At 44.4% G+C, this 21,527-nt stretch overlaps 1 protein-coding gene across 1 annotated transcript in view; it reads left to right on the forward strand.

Annotated features, from left to right (window-relative positions):
- The window catches only part of LOC8037553 (spatacsin), a 74,969-nt gene that overhangs the window by 15,706 nt on the left and 37,736 nt on the right, over positions 1–21,527 (forward strand). Inside the window, exons 11-21 of the mRNA XM_029973179.4 lie at positions 625–845; positions 2,426–2,576; positions 3,003–3,203; positions 5,648–5,736; positions 6,730–6,927; positions 9,887–10,061; positions 15,780–15,961; positions 17,011–17,119; positions 17,820–17,979; positions 18,669–18,843; positions 20,833–20,907. Of these exons, the coding sequence (XP_029829039.3) occupies positions 625–845; positions 2,426–2,576; positions 3,003–3,203; positions 5,648–5,736; positions 6,730–6,927; positions 9,887–10,061; positions 15,780–15,961; positions 17,011–17,119; positions 17,820–17,979; positions 18,669–18,843; positions 20,833–20,907 (1,736 nt within the window). The remainder of the gene's footprint in view (positions 1–624; positions 846–2,425; positions 2,577–3,002; positions 3,204–5,647; positions 5,737–6,729; positions 6,928–9,886; positions 10,062–15,779; positions 15,962–17,010; positions 17,120–17,819; positions 17,980–18,668; positions 18,844–20,832; positions 20,908–21,527) is intronic.

A 21,527-nucleotide genomic window follows, 5' to 3' on the forward strand; every position in this document is an offset into this window, starting at 1 on the left:
TATGTTGTTCGTTATAAAATGTACTTTTTACATGCATTTTTATTTAAATTTTTCGCGAGTTCAACATCGACAATAATTCGCTGTATGTGGGTTCGGTCTAAATGGGTTTCACTGTATGTCAGTGATGAATTTCATTATTTTAAGTTTTGGTGTTTTTGTGTGTATTGGAACAAAGGTGGCACTTCCCGAATTGGCAATAGTGATATCTTAAAATGGGTAAGAACAAAGCAATAAGTTACTAACTCGCAGTGAAATAATTTTATAGTTACCCTATCTTTCCTGGGACAAGATATGACTATAAGCTGTTGTAGCTTGCAAGCTATGAAGAATAGGTTTTGACAATCCCATTTATTTACAGTAAAACCTCGTTATAACAAAATGGGATATGACAAAATAATGGATGTAACAAAGCAATCATAATTCCCCTTGCTTGCTTATAGTGGGAAGAAATGGACATTGGCTATAACAAACTAATGGTTATAACGAAATAATTACGACCGCTCCTTCAAATTTGTTATAACGAGGTTTTACTGTATTTTGTTTTCTAGACATGCTCGCGCAGTCTGTGCATTTTAATTGAACTTATTAATTGCCGGTGTTTTTTTTTTTTTTTTTTTTTTTCAGAGCGCAGCTTAGGTTGGTCACTCCACAGGCTTCTGAGCTTGTTGTGGCGGTATTGAAACCGGCGGAGTTGCCACCAAGGCAGGCACCGAAGGCAGGTGGCGACACTTGGCTCCTGGACGAGTCGCCCTATTTCCGAGTGGCGCCTGCCTGGCTTCATTACTGGGACGCCGACACCTTGGACAGAGTTTTGGCCGAGGGGCGTGCCGGCTCGCCTCTCCTGGGTCTGTAGAGTTTGTTGCTTTTGTTCCAGCTCTTTTCATAATAGTGCGGGCACTGAATCCACAGTTCTTAGAAGCAAACGAAATTTGACAATGGGCTGGTTGGTTTCCCATAATACTGATTAAACTGTGGTGCTACTAACATGCAGTGGGACTGAGACAAGTAAAAGGAGGGCATATACATGCAAGCACATGAGCTATTTTATAGTTCCTGTGGACAGGAACTGAAGATGGGATCAGATTTGTGATAAATCTCGGCAAAGGCTTTCTTTTGTGCGTGCATAGATGAGTTCACTATTTTACTGGACTGTTGCATTCTACAACAGTTGTCTTTCTTAGCTTATCGTATTTCTCATATTTTTTTTTACTTGTGCCATGCATACTTTTGCAATAAGTTAATGTGTTCGCTTCAGAAGTTACACATTCTCCCCATCAGGAGCTCTATCTAAATTTAGCAAATCCTCTGGAGGTGAACAACTTGTCTCAGCCGAGGTCAGAGAATGTCATCTCAAATATATCTAATAGCTTCTGGACTGTCAACAGTGTACTGAAGATGTAAGTCCAGTAGGACAAGACACTTTTTGTGTCTTGTCCTACTGGACAAGACACAAAAAGTGTCTTGTCCAGTTGGTCACTGCCAATGGGAACCAACGGGAACCATTTGGAACCCTTTCGGGTTCCAAGTGGGAAAATAATTCCAATTGGTGAGACCCATTGGCCAGTGTGCTCCCAGTTGGAGCCCACTAAAACCAATATGTTCCAGTTAAAACCAGTTGGAATTCCAATTGGATTTAATGGGAATTTTTAGCTGGGCTAAGCTACCTAACTGAATTTCTTGCTGCATTACTGTACTTAGGATTGGGCTTGTTTTTGGGTGTGACAGTACCAAAACCTTGCACTGGTTTTCCACACCAAATAACAAGCTCCCAATTATCATCATGTGTTCATTCGTTAGTTTTACAGCGGAGCTGTTAAGGGCTTGTTTCCCCAGTATTGTTTCTGCGGGCAAACAGATGTCAACACAAAACTCCGGACAGCTACCGCCATTTATGAGTGATGGCGGCAACCAGACAACCGGCTTGCCAGTTGTCTGGTTGCCGCTGTCACTCATAGATGGTGGTAACCTTTCCAGCCTTTCCACTTTGGTTTTCACCAGAGTGGAAAGGCTGAATTTTTCTAGGCGTCATCCTAGAAGTTGTCTTCGAGGTCGTCCTAGAAGTCATCCTTGAGGTCGTCCTTGAGATCGTCCTTGAGGTCGTCCTCGATGTCATCCTAGACGTCCTTGAGGTCGTCCTAGACGTCGTCTTAGACGTCTTCCCTGAGGTCGTGCTAGGCGTCTTCCTTTAGGCATCGTCCTCGAGGTCGTTCCAAGGTTGTCCTAGAAGTCGTCCTTGAAGTCATCCTAGACATCATCCTCTAGGCGTTGTCCTTGAGGTCGTCCAGGAAGTCGTCCTTGAGGTCGTCCTAGACGTCCTTTAGGCATCATCCTAGATGTCGTGAAGATAACAGCTTCGCTGGTCCTCCATCTTCACAAGAAGTGGAAGGGTTCTACATTTTTTTCTCATTGTTATCGCCACATTCAGATATGCAAGAGCTTGGAGGCGACAATTGGCGTCTACTTCTGGAGCACGGCCATCTGGAGCGTGCCCTGTCGGGTCCACTTCCCAGCGAAGCTCTTGAGGCGTCCTCCTGCATGTCGCACGTGCATCGTCTGCTGTTGGCTGCGCTGGCAAGGTGAGATCTCTAGCCATACCTGCCATTCAGAACTCGGGCCAACGGTACGTGCCACTAGGGTTTGTTGTCGGGTAAACTTCTATGGAAACCAGTTTTGACAAACTACCCCATCATGTGAGGCTTCTTTGTCACACTAGTGGGAAACCAGAGGGGTCTGAGCTAGCAGAAAAGTTTGCAACTATGGCGGTGTCGGGTGTAATTTCGGTCAAAGACGCGTTTGACTATACGTAGTCCCTTTTGGGATGCTCGAGCTTTGGAGCATCATTCGAAGTTTGTGGATTCTGAAACTGGCGCACGCACATGGGACAACACATTACAACACTAGCGAAATACCCACGCCAATTGAGACAGGGTGAGGGTTCACAAGAGCGGATGGACGTGCCTTCTGCAAGTCCCTCCGTCGACGTTGCTTCTGTTACGCTGCAGGGGTGGCCAGATACACGAGGACGTTCTGGAGGACTTTGGGGACCTTTTGGGTCTCATGGGGGAGTCTGGCCTGAAGCCCTCACAGCTGGCCAGGGTCTGCCACGGCCCCGTGACCCCCGAGGACTTTGTGCACCGCATGGTGCACTACTGCCTCCGGGAAAGGCTGCACCACTTCCTGTACCTGTTTCTCACGGACCTCAGGTAGGTCATGCTCGCCAGGAATGGGCACTTCAGTTGACGCGATTGCGCGAATGTGGACATATTTTTAAATATAAATCTTAAAAATAATCCGTGCGAAACTTTGTTTGTCTCGAGTTTGATTATGGAACTGGTCCCTACTTGATTATGGAACCAGTCCCTACTAGATCCATCTAGATCGACGAACCTTTTCTTAGTAATCCTCTGCGCATGCTTACACCCTCTCCCTTGGCCTTGCTTAAAGCTGTCACCATTGTCGGCGGGTACGACCAACATTGTCGGCACCTATCTTTGTGTGTATATTTCGTCTATTTTGACGATTCTTTTTGGAGTATCGGTAGTATGGGGTGTAAGAGGCAGTGAAACCGATATAACAGTACAATGCCAGCGTGTTCTGATGGGCAGAGGCATGTCGGGATGCCCTTCATTTGTAGTTTGCAGACCACTCCACAGACGGCGTCCGTTGCTAGAAAATTGTCCATTGGTCCCAACTAGGTCCAGCTGAATTGTAGAACTGGTCCCAGTTGGATATAGCTGAGCTATGAAACTGGTCCCAGCTGGATTCAGCTTGGTTCTCAGTTGGATCCAGCTGTATTAGGGAACTGGCCCCTTCTGGTTCCAGCTGGATTATGAAACTGGTTTCAGCTGGTCCGAGCTGGATTATGGAACTGGTGCAGCTTGACCCAGCTGAATCATGAAATTTGTCCCTTGCTGGCTCCAAATGAAATAGAAATAGGCTGACAGTTCTATATTTATAGGTTTATATTTGTATAAAATATAAAAAGTAGAGGTATGTGAATATCAAATCTATGATTGTAAATCAAATATAGATATTGAAACTTCACTGCAAATTAAATAGCAAATTTTTGAATATGGGTACCGTATATTGCTTTTAATATGAACTGACTGAAAGAAATCATGGCTAGAAATAATTTCTAAAAAACATACCTATGAAAAGGAATTGTTTTATTACGTGAGAAACATTTCAGATACATGCATGGCAAGGAAAGGGATAACTCCTTTATTAATTTGCATATATAGCATGATAATTTTTTTTCTTGCACTTTTGTTTAAAATCAGAAATTGAACAGTAATCATTGCCAGAGGAAGCTGACCTACTCTAGCCAGCAAATTTCTGAAACCTTGAGCCAACCGAAGTGGTAGCAGGCCTTCCGTTTCTCCTAAAGGTCCATTCACACTCTTGCGACCTCTTAAACCTGGGTTCCTAAAAACTTCTTAAACCAGAGAACACACTGGTGCCATCTATTGGGAAGCAGTGTAAACTCTGCGGTCCGGCATATTGTTTTTTATTTCTCGCGCTTTATCCTTTCTTTCTTGGCTCGAAAAAGTTTTGTCAATGTTATAAACAAGCTTTTTTATGGGTATTACGCACATTTGACCTCGGAAATCCCGCAAAACCTTCGCTCTTGTGAAATCCAGTTCCAGGGTCACCGCATAGATGGCGCCACAATGCCAGTGTGTTCCCTCATTCTAAAAACATTTAAGAAGTTTTAAGAGATCTCGTCTCTCTGTCGTAGTCGGTCGCAAGAGTGTGAACGGTAAAACCGGTAAAAGGCAGTGAAGTCGTTTCTCCTAACACACCGGTGAAAGGCAGTGAAGCTTGACGCGAAGGGCTGGTGCGAAGCAGTGAAGCTTGATGCAAGCAAATGGCTAATTCTGTAGACGTCATAATATTCGTAGAACTCGAATATATTTCTAACAGTACAAGTGCGTGTGTGTGGGGGGGGGGGGGGTTGCGTGTATGTTTATATAGCCTAGAACTTAGTCTGCCTCAGAGGGCGACTTGTCTTCAAGCTGTAGATGATAAATTTAGCCAGTGCAATACAACCTCTAGCATTGGGTCTTTAACGCGCATCACAAAGCAGTGATACACGACTGCACGCCGGTACAATGCTGATCCAGATCGAAACGGGCAGGGCTGGGGATTGAACCCAGGGTCCCTGGGTTATACAGCGTGAGCTTTCGCTCCACGTGCTCTGAGCTGCTGTGCGCTAGCGCACCCGGCCACTGATCCCCCAACAGTAAAAGTGTGCTCCAAATTAATTGAATAGCAAACAGAATTTTCGAATTATTGTAAGCTTTAAAAATGTACACTACCTCTAAGTAAAATAAAATATCTTGCATTTCCAAGATGGCTGCCAAGGGATTGCAGCAGAGGAATCACTTTGTGCTACATCTTACTCTAATGCCAACCTGTGAATAATCTCACTGTTGTCAATACTGTCAAATTTCGGAGGTAATGTGAGATGTGTTGATTGTGTCATTCATATATTGCTAGCACAAACCATACAGACTTTCAACAGTCTGCCGAAGGGAAATTGTTTCTTTTATGTGTGACGACTTTGTTGACTAGAAGGTTAGTAATACTTTTTTCGAGATAACCAACGCTACAGGTTGTGTGCCTTTGGTGAATGTGCCTTTTCCAGGCCGGAGCTTCCTCCACTGTGCCCCCAGTGCAACGGCTGCTTTGTCCAGGCACTTCGGGATCACTGGCAGTGGCTGGACGACCCACAAGGTTTCTCTTTCAAACTTGCTAGTCTGGTTCGATATTGGTAACTTGCACTTGCTAATGTACTGGAGATGGGTCCGATATTAAAAACACACACTTGTTAATGCACTTGAGATGGGTCCAATATGGGGAACATGCACTTACTAATGTAATAGAGATGGGTCGAATATTGGGAACAAGCACTTGTTAATGTACTGAAGATAAATTCGATAGTGGGAACATGCACTTGCTAATTTACTGAAGAATTCGATATTGGGAACATGCACTTGCTAATGTATTGGAAGTGTCTTGGCTGAAAAGTGTGTTTTGTGTCGGCGACAAGGTTTTGATTTACGTTTTTGAACATGCATATATTGCGTGAAGTATGCGAGTCCTCATCCATATGTCCACTATAGAATGAGCTGGAAGAATTAAAAGAAGAATTAATCTGGTGAGCTGTAATATCTTTTTTTGATGCGATTCTTTGATGCAATATAAATGGGAAAATGAAGTGGACTCTTTCGTGCAATTTTCTGAATAGTATAAATAATATTTTCTATCTGCATTTCATCAAATACTAGCTCCCCAAAAATATTAAATCCACTAAAAGAATTTTGGAAAGAGTCATCCCTTTATTTGAAGAAAGGAAGCCTCTTTCCCAAACATCTGTGTTAATAAGGTCTCTGTTGTTAATAATGATTTCTCTGAACATTAATCTTACTATGTTAAACCAATCTCTGTTCTTACTTGCATTTCTCTGAACGTTGCTCTTACTATGTTAAGCTGATCTCTTTTATTATTCAGATTTCTCTGAAGGTTAATCTTACTATACGTTAAACCAATCTCTGTTGTTATTCACACTTTTTCGAACCTTAATCTTGCTCTCTAAAGTGTAGTCTCAGATAAACTCGACTATGCTAATTTCGAAGGTAATTTCTTTGGGTACTTACATTTTACAAGAAGCGTTTGGAATACGGTATATTATACCGGTGTTTCATCATGTCTATTTGCACTACTCAGATGTTGCGAAGGCAGAGCGTGCCATTGTATCCTTGGCTCGAAGCCTGCCAGCAAAGGGCAGCGCAGTGCCGAGGATATTGGAGCCGGCTGTTGTGGGTGCTGACCTCCAGGACATCTCTCTGTACCAGCTGCTGCAGAAAGGAACCCCCTTTGAGATAGCGGGCCTGTTTGCCTGGCAGACCACCAACGCCTGTCAGGGTGAGTCGGAGCAAAGCAAATTAGACATTCATGTTTTGACTGTGTAAGGTAGGTATGGCTTTGAGGCGTGGTGACACTGGTTTACGCTGTACAGTTGAACCTTGATCTAACGAATCCCAATCTAACGAAATTCGCGATTTAACAGTATTTTACAGCGAAGCTGTTATGTGCTAGGATCTTCTGGGAAAAAATGCGTCCGTGGATGTTGACAGAATTGGTTGTGGCAAGTAGGAATAAATAAAAATAAAAAGAGGGGCCAACCAGCGTGAGTCAGCCTTCCTTGGAATTATTAGATAGTGAGGTCCTGATCCCCTGTTATAATCTTTAGGCATCGTCCTCGAGGTCTATTAGAAGTCGTCCTTGAGGTTGTCCGAGAGGTTGTCCTCTCAATGTCATCCTCGAGGTCGTCCTGGAAGTCCTTGAGGTCATTCAAGAGGTTGTCCTAGGCGTCGTTTTAGAAGTCGTCCTCGAGCTCATCCTTGAGATCGTTCGAGTGGTCGTCCTAGACGTTGTCCTTGAAGTCGTCCTAGAAGTCATACTCCAGGTCGTCCTAGAAGTCGTCATTGAGGTCGTCCGAGAGGTCATCCTAGGCGTCGTCATGGATTTCATCCTAGAAGTCGTCCTAGACATAGTCCTCTAGGCGGTGTCCTTGAGGTCTTCCTAGAAGTCATCCTCGAGGTTGTGCTTGATGTCGTCCTCTAGGCGTCATCCTCGAGGTCATCCTCTAGGCGTCATCCTCAAGGTCGTCCTAGACGTCGTCCTCTAGGCATTGTCCTAGATGTCGTAAAAAAAGATTGAGGTACACCTAAGCACTTCTTATGAGTTGTGAATGCGAAAGCATGTACATCAATCTTGCTCTACGCGTGTTGGCGCGCTGACTGGGCACTGACGGATACGCAGTGCTATAAGGTGACCGGTCGTTGAAATTGATGCGCAGCGTCAGTTTCAACGACCGGCCACCCCATTGTGCTGCATGTCCGGCGAATGGGAGCATGATCGACGCGCGCTAGCCAATGGGATTGCAGCGGTGTAAAAGGTGCCGTTGGCTGTGGATGCGTGCTAGCCAATGGGATTGAGGCGGTGTAAAAGAGCCGTTGGGCGTGGTTTCTAAGCTGATGACATTGGCTCGCTCCATGAGACAGTTAATGCTTTCGCATTAAAACAGCTTTGCTGGTCCTCCATCTTCACGTGAAGTGGAAGGGCTCTACAATTTTTTTCGTCTCCCTATCTTGCTTCCATTGAGGACAGTGTATTTTATCTCTCGATTTAGCAAAGTACTTTTGCGCCACAGTTTCAATTTAACGAGGTCTTTGGAAATCGCACATCCACATACTGGCAACCTCCAGGAGAAAAAAAAGTAACAAAAACAAACCTTATTGTTAAAACTAAGTATAAAAATGTGCATTCATTATCTTTTTTACAAAATAAAAAAAAGTACACACCGGTGGTGGTGGTGATGATAATAATGAGTGGCCTTGTAGCCTCTGCCTCTCAAGGAAAAAAAAAAAAAAAAGTCTGGCACTACATGCACCTATGCCCAACGAACTAGAGCTTTTGCGCGTCTGCAACAACAAAAATTGTTTCGTGCCTCGAGTGTTGTGCTGGAAGTGGTTGTGTCCTTTTTGTAACAATGAGTGGTACACCGCGCAAAAGGAAAGTTCTGTTTCTCGACATTAAGGCGAAAATAATCGCTGAAGTGACGAATTCTGAAAAGAAAAAGACGGTTTGCCGAAAAGTGTGAAATTTCGCAGATTTCGCTTTTTACGATTTTGAAGTTGAAAGACAGCATTATGGCTACTATAAGTACCAGTGATTGCTTTCCTGACTGCAGTTGCTTTTCCGACTGCATACTCTCCTGTGGTGCTAGGCACTGCTCCCATAACCATACAATATGAAGGTTGATGAATTGCATTCTTCTATTACTGCCACATTTTGTAGTGGAATCTTATTTGTGAACTCTCACTTGCAAGATGTGAGGCAATTGGAGGGTTTCGATGGCCTGGAAGACCAACAGCAATGCTAAAAACAAACCTCGGTCCAACGAAATTCGCAATTTAACAAAATTTTTCGCTCAAAAGACGACTTTGGTAAATCGAGGTTCAATTGTATACGAGAAATTTAGCCAATGCAGTATGACCGCTAGCCTGGTGTCTTCAGCAGGCACCCCATAGTACATAGAGATACATTATCGCACGCCAGTACAGTGCTCACCCAGGTAGAAACGGACAGGGGCGGAGATTAAACTTAGGATGCCTAGCTTCTGTAGTGGAAGCTTTCGCTGAACGTGCTCCAAGCTGGGTGCACCAACAAATTCGGCCATGAATTCCCCCCTTCATAAACACGAGGTGTCACGACAAGAGTTAGGTTCTTGAAACAGCACATTGCATAGCAGATCCAATGGGTCAGAATTTTGGTATGCACACGTTTACCGTCGCACCACCAAATCTCACTCTCAAAGATTTGTTCGCAATCACATCGCAAGACACAACGACATTGAAAAGCCACACCCCTTCACTTTACGAAGTTTAACTATGCAAGAAACTCATCCCATCATGTCCCCACCAACACAAAGTTGACGAAGTTGTTTGCCATCACATTATGAACTCATCGAGTCTCCAAAATCATTTACTACCGTGTCACGAACTCGCGAGAGTTCATAGACTTGTTCACCATCGCAATTCTGCCGCCTCGGTGTCTCTGAGGTAGAGCGCCGGCCGACGAGTCCCCAGGTAGCAGGTCCGAATACTGTCCGAGTTGCCCGCAATCTGACGGAGGACGATACCACGGAGAAGGCGCTCGTGTAACCGAGATTTTGGTTGCACATCGAAAGATCTCGGGGAAGTGTTGAAATGAATTCCTCTGCTGGGGCACGCCAGATGCTCTTCGTTGGTTCAGCAAGTGAAAACCCCCAAATTTGAATTGCTGCACAAAGGAAATGGGCGGGGCTTGGTGCTTGCAGTGGACTCTGGCGGGTCGCTGATGCCCCACTTCTCCCTGCCGTCCCTGCGCGACAAGTTTGGGCTGCGGGAGGAGCTCAGCTTCCCCTACTACCTCCACAAGGGGCGCCCCTGTGCGGCTGCCTTCAAGTTCCTCGCGCAGGAGCTCCTTCTGCACGGATCTCTCTCCACCAAAAGGTGACAGAACTCTCAGCTTCCTCTGCTGTTTCTATTTGCTTACACACCGTTCAGTCAGGACAGGTGGAATGGGATAGAATGGAAAGGGAGTTATGACAAACTGGGTTTTGTCACAGAATGCAAAACATTTAGAAATTCTGCAACATTTTTTTAGCCGAGTTTGTTATTCACATCACCTTCTCCCGAGTGCGCCGACGTGAAGCACATCACAGAACACAAGGACTGTTTTCAAATGTACTACCGAGTCAAACCCGTTTATATTGAACTCACGAAAAAACGTTTACCAGTTCGATAGAACGGGTAATTCGATATAAAAGTTTTAATGAATTTGACTCAAAAATCCACTTTCTGTTGACATATTACACAATGAAATAGTCTTGCATCTTCTGCAGCTTTTTTTTTCGTTGCATCCGCGATAACAATATTTTTTTACGCTATCGACGGACTCCAAAATGCCGATGCCGCTGCCTTTTATATTTGCGCATTAGCACTGAACTATGCGGAGAGCACGGAGCACGTCCGAGCAGGAGCACCTTCTCTTGCAGAGTGCCGTTTTGCTCTGCAAGTTGGCTTTCCTCTAATGCAGGCAGCTGCGTTGGATGAAAGCCAGCAAGCAGAGCAAGCTGGCTTTTTTTGCTTCCGGGCGGCCGCGTCAACCGCCGGACGTGGCGGGGAGAGAAAGCACGGAGCACCCTCGCCCTTCTCTATCCGCAAAAGAGATTTTTTTTTTCTTCCAAATCAACTCGGCCGCTCGGAAAGAAAGAAAAAAAAAAAGCCAGCGGGCTCTTTAAGCTGGTTTCCCCCCAATGTGCCCGCTCGTTTTGGGGGAAAGCCAGCTTGCAGAGCAAAACGGCGCTCTTGGCAGTTCGATATATCGGCAGCGGCTGCTGTTTTTGTTCGATGTAACCATAGTTTTTGCTTTATATTATTACTAACATTACTGTGCACAAATATTGTTCAATATAAGGGATAATTCGATGTAAACGGGTTTGACATAGTCGGGTTTGACTGTATGAATCAGCCTGTTAATTGCACTCAAGACTCATTATGGAGCCTGTATATTGCCTACCACAAAAAAAAAAAAAAAAAAAAAAAACAATTTGAAAATGCAGATTTTTTTTTTGTGCCCTATAAATTTAATATGCAATACAAAGGCTAAAACCAAATGCCAAAAATTTTATTACGTATATGAGAAATCTTTGAACACACTGCAAAAGAAAAGCGGACTAAAGCTCGGCTTCACTGTATTACCGCAGAGAGTTCACATCGCCTTGCACACGGACGTTCAGCCCAAGCGTAGCAGTACCACAGACAGTTCACATCACCTTGCACGCAAAGTAAAGGCAAAGCGTGGAGAGGGATTTTTTACGTTGATTCTAGTCCAATGCCGACACGCCGACACAATGTCTTGATCCCTATCGGAGTTCTCTGAACTAGAATCCAATAACGTAGTTGCTTCGCTCTTGCTGTTTGATGAGAGATTCATTTCCTCGACTTTCAAATCTGAAGAGACGTCACAGTATCTTTGTTTTTGCCCCAATATTGAGTCAAAATTGTCACTATGAACGCAGCGACCAGAAGTTGAAGCCGCCATTTTTAAATCCCCTTTTGCCTGTGTTGGAACGCTTTTCTGCCAACTTCAGAGATCTACATGGTTTTTATTTTCCGTGAAGTGCCATCTATCGAAGGCAAAGCTAACTAGAAACACGTGGACTAGCCCAGTTCGTCTTTGGTAGCGTATTGTAGCCCGAATCAACGTGGACGAGCCCAGCTCGTCTTCGGGGGAGCAGTACAAACAGTATGGACGAACCCAGGTATTCCATTGTAGGAAAAGGGTTAATATGATAAAACATGATTAGCATTTAGAAGAAATTTTCGGCGACCAATTTTTTCTTATGCAATTTTGCCCCGCTAATTTAGACACCCGCAGTCTAGACCATGGACACCTATTTTTGGGGTCAAATTGATTAAATACAGGCCTTTTTGTCTCATTATAAAAAACAATACCCCAGTTCTGAAAAAGAAAAAAGGTCTACAGTCAAACCCGTTTATAACGAACGACAGGAAATGCTACGATCAGTTCAATATAGTAAGTAGTTCGATATAGCAAAAATTAGTTACAACGAACTTTCCCGATGGGTTCGTTGTAAGGCGAGAGATTCTCTTTCTTTCTCATTTGTTCGCCTCTGCCTAGTAACAACGCGCTAAATTTTTTTTTTTTTTGCATGCGTGCAGATTTTGTTATTTTAGCTTATCTCCCCTTCCGGACCGCTTCTCTTTGCTCAATTTTGTTTGTGGCTTCAGTTTTAAAAATTTTCTTTCTTTCCTATTTTCTTTTTTTTTTTGGGGGGGGGGGGGGGGTGAGTCGGTGGGGGAGAGACAAGCTAGAAGACGATTGTATGCGCGGTTTTGGAAGCATTTCCGAGGGGACAAGTTTGATATTATCAATGTGTTGTTCGTTATAATAAGTACTTTTTACATGCATTTTTATTAAAACTTTCCGCGAGTTCGATATCGACAATAATTCGCTGTATGTGGGTTCGTTCTAAACGGGTTTTACTGTAGAAACATCCCTGAGATATCAGTGAACCCAAGAGGTAACAGTGTGCACCCGGACGTCCTTTGCAGTTCTTGCGATAAGACCTGCGCACCGAAAGATGTTTTAAGATGAAAGCCTAACTTGTCTCATTGAGCGAAAAAGCGGCGTATATGGCCATAAAAATACGATTGAACTGCACACGCTGCTCAATCGTACACTCAAGGACGACGCTGTCCTTGGCGTTGTCCTTGAGGTCATCCTAGACCTCTAGAACGACCTAACTTGTCTCATCACGCGAAAAAGCGGCGTTGTGCCCAAAAGATGGCCATAAAAATGTATCATCCAGCAAGCACCACTTACACTCACGCTTAATTGAGGGTGCGTCCTCTAGGACGTCATCCTCAACGTCGTCCTAGACGTCATTGTTGACGTCGTCTTTGACGTCATCCTAGACATCATCCGAGAGATCGTCCTCAGCGTCGTCCTAGAGGTCGTCCTAGACATCATACTTGGCATCGATCTCCAGGACGTCGTCCTAGAGGTCGTCCTAGACATCATACTTGGCATCGATCTCCAGGACGTCGTCCTTAACTTTAATACGTGTAGAAACATTACTCAAAAACATTTCTCCTGTAAGCTACAGTATAGACCACTTACAACGTAACCGCTTATAGTGCGGGACCGGGTATAACGCGGTTTTTTTAAACCACCGGTTCGCCTCCCATAGAACTCCATGTAATTACATACCGCTTAAAATGCAGGCGCGCGAAGGGAAATACCGGTTATAGTGCGGTTTCTGGCACAGCCCGCCGGCCGCGCCGACGACCGGAGCAGCGAGCGCGCTTCCCTGAGCGACACTAGATAACGGCGCTGACGGCGCGAGCAGCAAACGGCACTCGCGTGGCAGTTGCGCCAGAGCCGAGTTGCTCGAAGAAGCGGGAAGAAGCGAAAGGCTTCAGTTGCCATACCGACGGAGGGACGCACGCACGTGTCGTTCACGTGCGTGCGTCCCTCCGCTGCGTTGGAAACAAACAACCGCAGCGACAGACCAATCGCAGGTCGAGGAGAAGTGTTGCGCGCGTTACATGCCGGTCGCGGGTCGGCTGCTTCTATCCGCGAACACGGCGTCGGTTGTGATCGTCGTCGTCGACGGCGTTCATCTCATCGTTCCGCGTAAAAGCGCTATCCTTGACTGTGAATTTTCGTTGTGTCGCTATGATAACCCAGCACGTACTAGAAGGGAAGATCCACCTACTCGTGCGGCGATGTCGTGGCGGCGCTCTCAAGACGGCAGAAAGAAACGCCCGTGTCGTCGTGTTTGTTTACTTCGACTACAGTGGTGATTTCTAAGCATTTTTGTCCTCGAACATCGCCCGGATTTCTTATTTGGCGCATTTCATGCGTGCGCTCAAGTTCAAGGTATTACTGGCGCGTACCGTGTGAAGGATGCGAATTTTCACGCGTTTTCATCTCCGGAGAAAAGTGATTAGGGTTAGCAATCCTGAACGCTCTCAACGTCCGTCCGCAACCCGCGACGCCGTTAAAAGGCTGCGCCAGGCAAAAGCTGCTCATTTCTTTCAAAATGTGTAACACACTTGAGACAGAACTGTACTAGTCAGGTGAAATAACGACTTTCCTCAAAGTAAGCTTTATTTTTCATCTAACATAAAATAAATTCTTTTCACAAGTGTAAGTTGTCTCATGGCATGTATTTTGGCCTGAAAAATTGATGTTTTGGTTATAGTGCGGTATCGCTTATAGTGCGGATTTTCGCGACTCCCGCGACATACGTTATATGCGGTCTACACTGTATAATGCTTTCGCCTTCTTACACGTAAGCAGTCTTGAGTGTCCTATAATTTTTTGTTAACAACAAAAAACATACAAAACGTTTCCATGTTACCACGGCTACGGAGGGTACTCATGGGTGGGAGCTCTTGTCTTTTTCGTAACACGGATCATTACTGCCTGCAGTCTTCTCCAACTGCTTGGGTTGGAGAAGAGGGGAAGGAGGGAACTCCCCCCTATGCCTGTTGATGTGTGTGTTTTGACCCCGATTCGTCATTATGGACGATTTGCACTAAGGATGATTCTTCTAGGGAAAGGAGGCATCTATATTAACGAGACATGATTGTATTATGGTTTATAATTAGAGTTTTTGGCATGATTAGACAATTTTATATGATGATGTATCTCTACAGGAATTCAAATAGCTTCATAGTGCATGGCAGATCTTTAGCTGCCAATCCATATGGCAGGGGACAGATGAGCGATGAAGACGGGCGCTGCACGGCAGTATCCATAGCAACCAGTGCTGGCATTCCTACGTCACTTTCTTGGGGCGTTGTGCCTCTCTAGTCTGGTCAGTTCAGAAAAGGCAGCGCCGTGCGCCTATGTTGTGCCTGGCGGCTAGCGGCAAATGCGGCACGGTGCCCAGTTTCACTATTATCTGTTCCCTAATTAGCACTCGAGAAAAAACTTTTTTTTTTCTAAAGGGCTTTAACAGCTTGTAATTAGAAAGACCTAATAAGGCTTTATTTTTGTATCTTTAAAACTAATTTATGCATCTTTAAACTAATCGCACGTTTGAAAAGTGCAAGAGAAGGAACTCATATAAACCAATTGCTATTAACCTATCCGGAAAAATAAAGAAAGTAAAAAGAAAAGCTAGTTTTAAGGCCGGCGTTTTTCCTTGAATACAACTAAATGTCAAGGAATCAAAGAAAAAAAAATTATATATTGCGGCACACTTTTGATTTTCATACTTCAAGCCGAGACAAGCCAAAGATAAGGTAGCGATTGTATACACATGCACTGTCTCAAACTCTGCATCTACCGTAATTTATTTCGTGGGGAGGTTGTGAAATAAATTGGCTACCGAGTTTCAGACGGTACGCATACATTTGTTACTTTATTTTTGCCTCGACTCGGGCTGAGGTTTGCCATCCCCAGCTTGCCTGCATTCTTATTTTTTCATTGCTAACACTTTCAATGTCTGAAATATTCGTACTAGAGCGTGCAAATATTTTCTCCCACTCTCCTTTTCTCTCTACCCCTACAGATACGTTTTCATACAAATACCTAAATAACACCCCTTTCCACAGGTTGCTCGCTAAATATCTGGAAAGTGTACTAACGATGCAACACTAAGAGCATAATTTTTCACTAATCTTCGCCAGGATACGCTCAGCCTGTCATCGAGCTTTGCGGCTGGCGGAACAACGCCCCCACGACGCCCGCGCCGTTGCTGCGAGTGTCGCTTTTGCAGAGATTCTGGGCATGGATACTCGCAGCTTCCGAGTCACACTCCGGACAACTCGGCTGGCTTTGACGTCTTCTCCTGGCTGCCAAAGTCGACTCAGTAAGTGCCCCAGGCACTTCCTGATTTTTTTATTTCCTTCCGCGAATTTTTCAAAAGTGCACGCCATCCAGTAGTTGCCGTGCCAATTTTCTGAGTCCGCCGTTGTTTGGGCACTTGCTCTTGACACCTATTGGACACAAGGGCTGCCCCAGTGTTCGTCTTGAACTCAGCTCGCGTCGAGAATGAGCACTGTGTCGGCGTCTGGCGACGACTCGGATCCGTACCACGCGCTTTGTTCCCGAGAAGTGGCGACCGCCAGTGTTGCTCGACAGGTTTTTGAAAAAGGTCTGTTTCCAATGGAGAAATTTCTGTTGTTGAAACCCGCATTCTCCACCTCGTTGCACAAATTTCCCGATATTGGATAAGGGGCTTTCTAGGAATGGACCTTTCTTTGTGATTGCTACAATAGTATGGCAGAATATGTGCTTCTGTGGGAACCAAACTTGGCGATAAAACTTGTTGTTCAACTCCTAACTGTGTGTGTAACGCACAGTCCCGCAATAATTGTTTTAAATTCTCTTTCTTCCCCCGAGTCATAAATGAACGGAATAATTTGCCACAAAACGTCGTAAATTCTGCTACCATAGAATTATTTTTGATCAACTTTGAAGTGCACCTGTCGACATAGACTAACATACAACTTTCATTGAGTGTGTGTAGCGAATCTTTCGTCATTTTGTATTGTGTTCGTTTTGTGCCACCCTACAACAGTCCCAGATGGAATTGGTAGTATGTAAATAAATAAATAAATAAATAAATAAAAGAATTGCAAATGCTGGCGTCGCACTGTACTGCAGTGCACTATTGGAATATTTCAAATGGTGCAAATTCATTACGAGCCAAATGAACACCAAATGGTGTTTGATTGATATCTTTGAAATCCTGAATAGTATTTGCATCCCCCTAACTCCGGTATGATATTTTGAAACCTGAAAATAATGTTTCGAGTGCTGTGACCATCCTTTTGTTTAACTTGTGCAAACGTAACATCTATTGAACATAAAGTTTGAGGAGCCGGATGTGAACGCGAAATGACTGTTGGCTTTCAGGCGACATCCTGAGAGTGCTTCGTCGAAGCAAGGACGCCATGCAGGAAGTCCTGCTGCAGGCAACTCTTGCTTTAGAAGAACAGCTGACGGGTGCTGCGTCCTTCTCACCGTGCGTTCCCTTCACTTTGCATCACCCCTGTTGTTGATTTGGATCTTCTTACCTTGTGCTCCAACTAAAACAGACTGTCACGATGGCGATGGGGCTAGCCACCTTATACCGAGTATTGGAGTTTCGGTTTTGGTTTCGATTGTAACGCGCACGTAGTTTTGGGCACCGATTTTGGCCGAAAAAGTGCACGTTAGAGCCGTGTAAAGATGGTAGTTACAGGTAAGCAGATAAAAATGTTCTTGCATATAGCTCGTGAGCACATTTTAACGCGTAAATAGATAAATAAAATTAATGCGTGATTTACTTCTTTACGATGGGGCACTGTTTTTTCCTAAGCAATAATTGTGCATGTTGCAATGTTTTTATTTTTTTTTTATTTTTAAGACTTTTGCTTTTCTTCTTTATAAAATATGAAAACAAAGTGCTTGTTATTGAAGCCTTTGTTGACTTTTATGAGCCATCTTTTGTGTGATGTTTGATTTATTTGATGAAAATAGTTAATTCGCCAAAAACATCATACTGCGCTAACTGTTCTGCATGACCAATAAAACATCTCGGGTCTTTGTGCTTTACTCCTCGGGTCCTGAGATGTCGCCTCACGACCCCCCTGAATGTTTTTGACCCTAGTTATATGGACTTCTGTGTTCTTTTGACTCGTTTAATTTGTTGCCGAACATTTCACGGCCTTCCTTCTTTGTAGGATGGACGAGAAGTGCAGCAGCGGAATCTTGCTGCTTTTACGGTTTGCAACTGAGCACGGGTTTGAGGTGCCCGACGTTGCGCTGCGATTGTGCGCAGCTGCGAACGACTGGCTCGGCTTTCTGCTCTGGGCACAGCTCCTTCAGTGCCCCAGGACACAGGTGAGAACCTTTTTTTTTTAGCACTCTACGGGGACATGTCCCCACGCAATAGCGGGATTTTTTTTTTCTTTCTTTTTAAAGAATAGTTAAATAACATTGCTTGTATTTATGGGAAATTTGTTAGAGGAAGATACCTGAAACAATTTTGAGTACCAGTGGCATATTGAATTTAGGGGAGGGTGAAAGTGTTCTAGCCTGCCCACAAGATTTTTTAGGTGTCGTGGTAAAAGTCTTTACTTTGTTTCACCATAATTTCGCAGAGAGCAAAGGCTACTGCCCCTTCGAGCCTATCGAACCGACAGAGGCAAAGCACATAACAGCCCTTGCCAGTGCTACAGAGCGAGGGCATAACCCAAGCAGTTGGAGAACAGGGGAAGAAGGAACTCCCCGTGTACCCGGGCTGTAGCTCCTTTCTGTGTCTCGGGCATTTCTTTCATCCCCCTCGGAGATTCACCCTTCGCTGAAAAGTCATACGAGAATAGCTTTCTCCTTTCTCCTGCCCATGGCTTCGACAGCACTGCATACAGCTAGCGAGACAGAGTATTCACGCGTCTCTCCAGTGTGCCCATTTGCTCACTGGGGGTCTGTAGCCTTCGCCAATTGCCAAGTTATGGTGAGACGGAGTATAGATGCGGTTGGGTAGCACGGTACCAATGTGGCCAATTTTTGGTGGCGTGGGATTATTGCAGGTGCTGGATCTAGTGCAGCTCTTCCAAGATGGCTGCCTCCGTGAGCACTTGAGCAAGGCGCTTTCAGTAGTGAGCTCCCTGCAGCCGAGCAAGCATCACCGCCGGGACCTCCGGGCATCTCTTTATGCACGCATTGGACTTCAGGATCCCTCCACTAGGGGGCACGACCCTTCAGGTAATCCCTGTTTCTTCAAATAGGTAGGTGCCACCATCTGGGTGTGCGACTGGGTTTGAGGTTGGGGGGGTGGCTAGAAAACAGTGTGCTCACTAGCTTCTTCAACCTGTTCATTCGTTCTATTTCTGGTTAATTCAAATCCAAATACATAGCTTGGCTCATTGGGACGCTCTGACCTAGGTACGGCTTCCCCAAATGTCACTTTTGTCCCCATTTTGGATTATCTTTGGGCCCAAAGCTGATACAAAGAAGCCATCTTTTCTCTCTGCTAGATATGTAGAAAGAGGGTACCAAATCCATTTTCTCTCGAACTCGTACTGCTGAAAAAGGTGGATCCTTGTCCTCACAGTCTGCACCTCGATGCCTGGCATTGAGGTGCCACAGCGGCTGTCTTGTGTCTAGCTGTTGCTTATTACATGTCATTATGTTCCAGGCATGGTTTCAAGTTCTTTGGATGTTGCGGTTAATATATTTAATAACCAAGTCTCCCTGGTAGCAGTGCACAAGAACAGTTAAAGCTATGTGCAGAATGTGTTCTGCAGTTACCCTGCAGTTCTTGTCCTGTGCAATTAGTAATGCAATGTGCAGAACATATTCGGCAGTTGCATCTCACTTAGCCTTGCAGTTCTTGTCCTGGGTGTAACCTTTAGAAATTGTGGAGAATTCAGTTAATAATTAAACCAATGGAACATTGAGCATGTTGAGTATTGACAACAGCTAGATGTACCATTCAAGAAAAGCTTGGTTTACCAAATGTTAGATACAGTGAAACCCGTTTAGAACGAACCAACGTACAGCGAATTATTGTCAATATCGAACTCACGGAAAATTTAAATAAAAATGCATGTAAAAAGTACTTTTTATAACGAACAACATATTGGCTATATCGGACTTTTTCCCCCCCGGGAAGGCTTCCAAAAAAGGTGAAAACAATCGTCTTCTAGCCTATCCCTTCCCGCAAGAAAAATTCTAGGAAAGAAAGAAAATTCCAAAAGCTCAAGCCACGAACAAAAAACACTGCACGCACGCACAGGAAAAAAAAAAGAGAAACTTTCCAAAGCGGCTGTTTACGAAGAGAAGTGATTCAAAAGGGGAGATAAGCTAAAAAAAAAAAAAAAAAAAAACTTTTTAGCGCTTTATTGCAAGGTGGAAGTGATGATAGAGGTTGAGAGGCTCTCGCCTTACAAGGAATGCATCGTCCAAGTTTGTTGTAAATGTTTTTTGCTATATCGAACTGATCGTAGCGTTTCCTGCTGTTCGTTATAAATGGGTTTGCCTGTATGTAGAAGGTGAATGTCTCCAGACTGGGGTCAAACCTTGTGTAAAAAAACTTCCTTTAAACAAAACAGTTAATGTTGTGAGTCGCATAACTTGTTGGGCATGAGTTGTAGCCGTGTAACTGGCATAATAAACTGCTCATTCTTAAAGTGAGAAGGCAAAGCCAGCCCATTGATCTTTCCAGTAAAGCAAATGGATCATGTGTCAAGTCAGTGGGACCATTTGAAGTTTTGTGCAGAAATGTTGAATCACAAAGCCATCGGCCGTCAAACAGCTTGGTGTAGGACGCAGTTACATTGAGACATAATTTTTGTTGACACATGACACATTTGCATTTGCACCGCAAAGAAGTGGTGCATTTTTGCAATGCATTGGTGTAGCATTAATGCATTGCTGAAAAGATGGCGTAGCAGTAATAGCATCCCCCTGGTTGTGTGAATGTTTTTATTGCTCCAGCTTCCTTTGGATGAGAAGGCAGCCTTATTTTTGCAGCTCTAAGTAATGATTGGTTGACTTTTTCACCTGGATTGAAATTGCATTAATTTGGTCATGCATTGAGCATGTGTATGACGCACCAATATGAGTTTGTGATAGCGTCCTTGGCAAGAAAAATGGCTAGATTGGTGCAAGGAAGAGTTATCCTTAGAGGTCTGATCTATCACTGTTAGTAGGAGGTACAGTATTCAACATTATCCTCATGTAACATTACAGAATCGGCGGCTGAACAAGATGCTGTGTCAGTGTGCAGCAGTGAAGGGATCGACGGTGCTGCTGCCCTTAACACCGGTACATTTCTTCCAAATTTTGGAAAATATTTTGAATGATGCTGGGTGCTCAAAGGCTCATAAACATCCAGTCTTTAACAAAAATTTTTTTATTGCTCTTATTAGTGGTTAGTATCTTAGGCCTCAAGCTGAGCCTGCACATATGCTACTACGAAAGAAGTGAGGCATCCAAACGATATTAGCGCACACATAGAGAGAAGATAGAGGATAGAGCGCTACATGGAGGCACCTCTCCAAGAAACGTTTCTTTCTGCTTTCTTCAGTTACCTTCACGGCACTCTTCCTTATTTGCCATCTACCCTTTCTCTAGTACAAAACGTCCCTTTGGTTCACCCGCCACCTACTAAAAAACATGAACATGTTAGGCAACCTATGAAACCTTGCGGAACAGTATTCAAAAATGTGCAACACTGGGAACAAATGTTTCATTCTGATACAGTACTCGCTGAGCCGAATAACTCTCTCAAATTTGCCACTATGCATACTAAAGTTCACAACATTCAAAAGGTGTCCTGCACATTAGCATTCGAGCGTGGTCGAGACCGCGTTGCAACTGCTCGTAACTGCTTCCGAACTTCAGATCAGCACATCAGCTACCTAGGGTACAGGTTTTGCAGTATT

This window comes from Ixodes scapularis, unplaced genomic scaffold (assembly GCF_016920785.2).
Source record: "Ixodes scapularis isolate PalLabHiFi unplaced genomic scaffold, ASM1692078v2 PGA_scaffold11__112_contigs__length_91849675, whole genome shotgun sequence".
Taxonomy (NCBI): Eukaryota; Metazoa; Arthropoda; class Arachnida; order Ixodida; family Ixodidae; genus Ixodes; species Ixodes scapularis.